The sequence below is a fragment of the Pipra filicauda genome, unplaced genomic scaffold (genome assembly GCF_003945595.2).
Source record: "Pipra filicauda isolate LSUMZ 115617 unplaced genomic scaffold, ASM394559v2 scaffold1640_size7342_pilon, whole genome shotgun sequence".
NCBI classification, from domain to species: domain Eukaryota; kingdom Metazoa; phylum Chordata; class Aves; order Passeriformes; family Pipridae; genus Pipra; species Pipra filicauda.
This window is the reverse complement of record NW_024104141.1, coordinates 1-7342: the sequence shown is the minus strand read 5'-3', so window position 1 is coordinate 7342 and position 7342 is coordinate 1. Positions and strand designations below refer to the sequence as shown.

The window sequence follows — 7342 nt, the reverse complement described above, 5'->3', positions numbered from 1 at the left end:
ATGGCACTGGGGGCAGCTCCAGGTGACAGTGATGGTGACATTGGGGCAGCTCCGGGTGACAATGACAGTGACATTGGGGCAGCTCCGGGTGACAATGATGGCACCGGGAACAGCTCCAGGTGACAGCGACATTGGGGCAGCTCCAGGTGACAACGACGGTGTCACTGAGAGCAGCTCCAGGTGACAGTGACAGGATCGCAGGGAGGTGCTCCAGGTGACAATGATGGTGTCATCAGGAGCAGCTCCGGGTGACAGCGATGGTGTCACCAAGAGCAGCTCCAGGTGACAGTGACAGTGTCACTGGGAACAGCTCCAGGAGACAGCGATGGTGTCATCAGGAGCAGCTCCAGGTGACAGTGACAGTGTCACCGAGAGCAGCTCCAGGTGACAGCGATGGTGTCACTGGGAGCAGCTCCAGGTGACAGTGACAGTGTCAGTGGGAGCAGCTCCAGGTGACAATGACGGTGTCACTGGGAGCAGCTCCAGGTGACAGTGACAGGATCACAGGGAGATGCTCCAGGTGACAGTGACGGTGTCACAGGAAGCAGCTCCAGGTGACAGCGATGGTGTCACCGAGAGCAGCTCCGGGTGACAGTGACAGGGTCACAGGGAGATGCTCCAGGTGACAGCGATGGTGTCACTGGGAGCAGCTCCAGGTGACAGCGATGGTGTCACTGGGAGCAGCTCCAGGTGACAGCGATGGTGTCACCGGGAGCAGCTCCGGGTCCCCGGGCGCACCCTCAGGTGACAGTGACGGTGTCCCTGGGCACGGGGCTGGTGGCATCTGTGGGAGCAGGGCAGGGGGTCAGAGGGGTGTCCCGGGAACACCCTGGGAATGTCCCCAGGAATGTCCCCAGGAATGTCCCCTCCAGAATCATTGGGCAGGGGGGTCAGAGGGGTGTCCCAGGAATGTCCCCCTGGACTCACCGGGCAGGGGGTCAGAGGGGTGTCCCGGGAATGTCCCCCCGGACTCACCGGGCAGGCTCCGGCAGGACGGGCTGTCCGGGGTGTCCCCCGCGCTCCGGGGGGGGTCGGACACGAGGCTGGCGGTGGAGGTGACACTGTCCTGTGTGGGACCGGAGGGGTGAGAGCCGGGGACACCCCAGGGGACACCGGGGACAGCCCACAGCCCAGGGGACACCAGGAACATCCATGGGACAGCCCAGGGGACACCGGGGACACCCCAGGGACACTGGGAATGTCCTACACTCCAGGGGACACCAGGGACATCCCACAGCCCAGGGGACACCAGGACTGTCCCACATCCCAGGGGACACCGGGGACAGCCCGGGGACACTGGGAACATCCTACACCCCAGGGGACACCAGGACCATCCCACATCCCAGGGAACACTGGATCCATCCCTGGGGACACTGGGACCATCCCAGGGGACACCGGGACCATCCCAGGGATCCCGGGAGTGTCCCATATCCCCGGGGACAGTGGGACCACCCCCTATCCCAGGGGACACCGGGAAGAGCCGGGAGAGTCATCCTGGAGACACTGGGACCATCCCACTTCCCAGGGACAGCGGGCCCACCCCACATCCCAGGGGACACCGGGACCATCCCAGGGGACACCGGGACCACCCCACATCCCAGGGGGGCACTGGGACCATTCCAGGGGACACCGGGCCCACCCCACATCCCAGGGGGGCACTGGGATCATCCCAGGGGGGCACTGGGACCATCCCACATCCCAGGGACAGCGGGCCCACCCCACATCCCAGGGGGGCACTGGGACCATCCCAGGGGACAGTGGGACCATCCCACATCCCAGGGGGGCACTGGGACCATCCCAGGGGACAGTGGGACCACCCCACATCCCAGGGGACACCGGGACCATCCCAGGGGACACCGGGACCACCCCACATCCCAGGGGGGCACTGGGACCATCCCAGGGACACCGGGACCACCCCACATCCCAGGGGGGCACTGGGACCATCCCAGGGGGGCACTGGGACCATCCCAGGGACAGCGGGCCCACCCCACATCCCAGGGGACACCGGGACCATCCCAGGGGACACCGGGACCACCCCACATCCCAGGGGGGCACTGGGACCATCCCAGGGGGGCACTGGGACCATCCCAGGGGACACCAGGACCATCCCACATCCCAGGGGGGCACTGGGACCATCCCAGGGGGGCACTGGGACCATCCCAGGGGACACCAGGACCATCCCACATCCCAGGGGGGCACTGGGACCATCCCAGGGGACACTGGGACCATCCCAGGGGACACCGGGACCATCCCACATCCCAGGGGACACTGGATCCATCCCTGGGGACACCGGGACCATCCCAGGGGACAGTGGGACCATCCCAGGGATCCCGGGAGTGTCCCATATCCCTGGGGACAGTGGGACCACCCCAGGCGACAGTGGGACCATCCCACATTCCAGGGGACACCGGGAAGAGCCGGGAGAGTCATCCTGGAGACACTGGGACCATCCCACTTCCCAGGGACAGTGGGCCCACCCCACATCCCAGGGGGACACCGGGACCACCCCACATCCCAGGGGGGCACTGGGACCATCCCACATCCCAGGGGGGCACTGGGACCATCCCAGGGGGGCACTGGGACCATCCCAGGGGACACTGGGCCCACCCCCCATCCCGGGAATGCCGGGAGCAGCTCACCGGGGTGTCCTGCGCGGGGGGGGTTTGGGATCCCGGCCCCAAATCGTCCTCGGGGGGTCCCGGGATGGCGAATCCCAACCGGACCAGCTCCGCCCCCACGTCCAGGCGCTGCGGGAACACCGGGAATGGGGGAACACCGGGAATGGGGGGGAACAGCGGGAATGGGGGGAAATACTGGGAATGAGGGGACACCGGGAATGGGGGAGAATACTGGGAATGGGGGGGAACACCGGGAATGGGGGAACACTGGGAATGGGGGGGGAAACCTCGGGAACTGGGTGGGAGGGGAAACAATACTGGGAATCTTGGGGTGGAACCCGGGTAATTAGGGGGGAACATCGGGACTGAAGGGGGGGGGAATATCACTGGGGGAATGAGGGGACACAGGACATGAGGGGAAATACTGGAATGGGGAGGGACAATGGGAATGGGGAAACACCGGGACTTCATATGGGGGGGGAAACATCGGGATATGGGGTGGGAATACGGGAATGATGGGGGACACCGGGAATGGTGTGAAAGACCGTGAATGGGGGTGGGAGGGAACATCGGGAATGGGGGGGAAATACTGGGAATGAGGGGACACCGGGAATGGGGGAATACCGGGAATGGGGGGGGAACATCGGGAATGGGGGAACACCGGGAATGGGGGGGGGGAACACCGGGAATGAGGGGGGAACACTGGGAATGGGGGGGGAACACCGGGAATGGTGAAAATGGTGGGAACACTGGGAATGGCAGGAATGGCAGTGGGAATGTTGGGAACGGTGGTGGGAAGAGCAGGAAGGTTGGGAATGGCACTGGGAATACGGGGAATGTTAGGAATGGCAGTGGGAACACCAGGAATGGCGGGAACGGTGGTGGGAAGAGTGGGAAGGTTGGGAATGGCAGCGGGAAGAGTGGGAAGGTTGGGAACAGTGGTGGGAACGGCAGGAATGTTGGGAATGGCAGTGGGAACAGCAGGAATGGCAGGAACGGTGGTGGGAACAGTGGGAGTGGTGGGAATAGCGGTGGGAGCACCAGGAAGACTGGGAATGGCAGTGGGAAGAGCTGGAAGGTTGGGAATGGCAGTGGGAACAGCAGGAAGGTTGGGAATGGCAGTGGGAAGAGCTGGAAGGTTGGGAATGGCAGTGGAAAGAGCTGGAAGGTTGGGAATGGCAGTGGGAAGAGCTGGAAGGCTGGGAATGGCAGTGGGAAGAGCTGGAAGGCTGGGAATGGCGGTGGGAAGAGCTGGAAGGTTGGGAATGGCAGTGGGAAGAGCTGGAAGGTTGGGAATGGCAGTGGGAACACCAGGAATGGTGGGAGCACTGGGAATGGCAGGAATGGCAGTGGGAATGTTGGGAACGGTGGTGGGAAGAGCTGGAAGGTTGGGAATGGCGGTGGGAAGAGCTGGAAGGTTGGGAATGGCAGTGGGAAGAGCGGGAAGGTTGGGAATGGCGGTGGGAAGAGCTGGAAGGTTGGGAATGGCAGTGGGAAGAGCTGGAAGGCTGGGAATGGCGGTGGGAACACCAGGAATGGTGGGAACGCTGGGAATGGCAAGCATGGCAGTGGGAACACGGGGAACATTGGGAATGACAGTGGGAACACCGGGAATGTTGGGAACGGTGGTGAGAAGAGCTGGAAGGCTGGGAATGGCAGTGGGAAGAGCTGGAAGGTTGGGAATGGCAGTGGGAAGAGCTGGAAGGTTGGGAATGGCAGTGGGAAGAGCTGGAAGGCTGGGAATGGCAGTGGGAAGAGCTGGAAGGCTGGGAATGGCAGTGGGAATGTCGGGAACGGCGCTGGGAATGCCGGGAACGCAGGGAAGGCCCCACCTGGCCGTGGTGCCGGGCGAAGAGGCGCAGGCTGGGCCGGGGCCAGGGCGAGGCCGGGCAGAAGCTGCAGAGCTGGGCCTCCAACGGCCTCCACTGGGCACAGCCCGTCAGCCGCTCAAAGGCCTCCAGGGCGGCCTCCTCCCAGTCGTTCCCTGCCGGAATAACACCGGGATAACCACGGGAGAACCACGGGAGAACCACGGGAAAACCACGGGAAAACCCCTCCTCCCAGTCGTTCCCTGCCGGAATAACACCGGGATAACAACGGGAGAACCCCGGGAGAACCCCTCCTCCCAGTCGTTCCCTGACGGAATAACACCGGGATAACCACGGGAGAACCACGGGAGAATGACGGGAGAACCCCTCCTCCCAGTCGTTCCCTGACGGAATAACACCGGGATAACCATGGGATAATGGTGGGAGAACGACAGGAGAACGACGGGAGAATACTGGGAGAACACTGGGAGAATGGCAGGAGAACGCTGGGATAACACCAGGATAACACTGGGAGAACACTGGGATAGCACCAGGAGACCACCGGGATAACGCTGGGATAACACTGGGATAACACCAGGAGAACACCGGGATAACACCAGGATAACACCGGGATAACGCTGGGATAACACCGGGATAACACTGGGATAACACCAGGATAACACCGGGATAACACTGGGATAACACCAGGATAACACCGGGATAACACTGGGATAAAACCAGGATCACACCGAGAGAACGCCGGGAGAACACCAGGATAACACTGGGAAAACACCGGGATAATGACGAGATAACGCCGGGATAACACCAGGATCACACCAGGAGAACACCGGGATAACACCGGGATAACGCCAGGAGAACACCAGGATAACAGCAGGATAACCCCGGGATAACAGCGGGATCACACCAGGATAACACCGGGATAACCCTGGGATAACCCCGGGATAACCCCGGGATAACCCCAGGATAACCCCGGGATCGGGGAGGGATCGGGGCGGGCTCGGGGCCGGTGCCCCCCCAGACTGACCCGAGGGGACGATCCCGGCCAGGCTGCACTCGATGGCCTGGAAGGGCAGGCTCAGGAAATCCCCCCTGGAAAGGGAAAAGGGACAGTCAGGGATCGGGAGGGACGGGGGAGAGGGAGAGGGGGACAGGAGGGACAGGGGATGGGAGGGATGGAGGGACAGGGGAGGGACAGGGGGACAGGAGGGACAGGGGAGAGGGAGAGGGGAGGGACAGGGGAGGGACAAGGGAGGGACAGGGGAGGGACAGGGGGACAGGAGGGACAGGGGCGATGGCGAGGGGGAGGGAGAGGTGCGGACAGGGAGGGACCAGTGGGACCAGGAGGGACAGGGGAGAGTGAGAGGGCACGGGACCGGGGAGAGGGGACAGGGGAGGGACGGGGGCAAAAGGGACAGGGGAGGGATGGAGGGACAGGGGGCAAAGGGGACAGGGGAAGGACAGGGGGGACAGGGGAGGGACAGGGGGCAGAGGGGACAGGGGAGGGACAAGGGAGGGACAGGGGGACAGGGGGGACAGGGGATAAGGGGCAAAGGGGACAGGGGAGGGACAAGGGACAGGGGGAAAAGGGGACAGGGGATAGGGGAGGGATGGAGGGACAGGGGACGGGGCAAAGGGGACAGGAGGGACAGGGGAGGGACAAGGGGGACAGGGAAGGGACAGGGGACAGGGAAGGGACAGGGGAGGGATGGAGGGACGGGGGGGGACAGGGGATAAGGGGAAAAGGGGACAGGAGGGACAGGGGAGGGACAGGGGAGGGACAGGGAAGGGACAGGGGCACAGGGAACACACAAGGGACAGAAGAGGGACAGGGGGACAGGGGATGGGGGGGCAGGGGAAGGATGGGGGGGACAAGGAACAGGGCAGGGATAGGGGAGGGAAGGGGAGGGACAGGAGAACGGGGGGGACGGGGGCCAGGGGAGGGCACAGCCAGGAGACCCCGTGGGGAGGGGGGGGGAACCCCCAAAACATCCCAAGGGAAGGTCTGAGGGGACAGGGGAGGGACAAGGGACAGGAGGGGCAGGGGGGGCTGGAGGTGCCCAAGGGTCCCCAAAATGGGCACAACCCATGGGGAGGGTGGGAGGACCCCAAAAAAAACCCCAAGGGAAGGTCTGAGGGGCCAGGGGAGGGACAGGAGGGACAAGAAATGCCCAAGGGTCCCCAAAATGGGCCCAGCCAGGGCACCCCATGGGGAAGGTGGGGGGACCCCAAAAGATCCCAAAGGAAGGTCTGAGGGGCCAGGGGAGGGAACAGCCAGGGCACCCCATGGGGAGGGTAGAGGGACCCCCAAAAGACCCCAAATGGAAGGTCTGAGGGGCCAGGGGAGGGGCTGGAAGTGCCCAAGGGTCCCCAAAATGGGCCCAGCCAGGACCCCAAACCCCCAGGAGAGAATTCCCAGCCGGCCACCCCGTTCTCCCGGGATTCTCCCGGGATTCTCCCGGGGTTGTCCCCACCTGAGGGGCCGCAGGGCCTCCCGGGGGGCCTCCCCGTTGTCCCCGAAGTCCACGTAGTAGAGGTCCCAGTGGCCGTTGTCCAGCATGGCCAGGACGCGGGCCCGGTACCACTGCCCGTCCCCGGGGTACGGGGCAGCCACGATGTCACCGGGACGGACGGACACAGGGGGACACTGGGGACAGACGGACAGTCAGGGACAGGGAGGGGACAGGGGGACAGGGAGGGGACAGACGGACAGTCAGGGGAGGTACCACTGCCCGTCCCCGGGGTACGGGGCAGCCACGATGTCACCGGGACGGACGGACACAGGGGGACACTGGGGACAGACGGACAGTCAGGGGAGGTACCACTGCCCGTCCCCGGGGTACGGGGCCGCCACGATGTCACCGGGACGGACGGACACAGGGGGACACTGGGGACAGA

The 7342-nt window shown here is 64.4% G+C and overlaps 1 protein-coding gene across 1 annotated transcript; it reads right to left on the bottom strand.

Annotated features, from left to right (window-relative positions):
* Positions 1-454: 454 nt before the first annotated feature.
* On the bottom strand, positions 455-7108 carry TDRKH (tudor and KH domain containing). Its single transcript, XM_027722767.2, has 6 exons — positions 6919-7108; positions 5472-5536; positions 4451-4602; positions 2640-2747; positions 976-1066; positions 455-784 (listed from the first exon to the last, which is right to left on the bottom strand). Exons 1-6 carry the CDS (start codon positions 7002-7004, stop codon positions 741-743), a joined length of 546 nt encoding a protein of 181 aa, XP_027578568.1. The 5' UTR covers positions 7005-7108; the 3' UTR covers positions 455-740.
* Between the last annotated feature and the right edge of the window lie 234 nt (positions 7109-7342).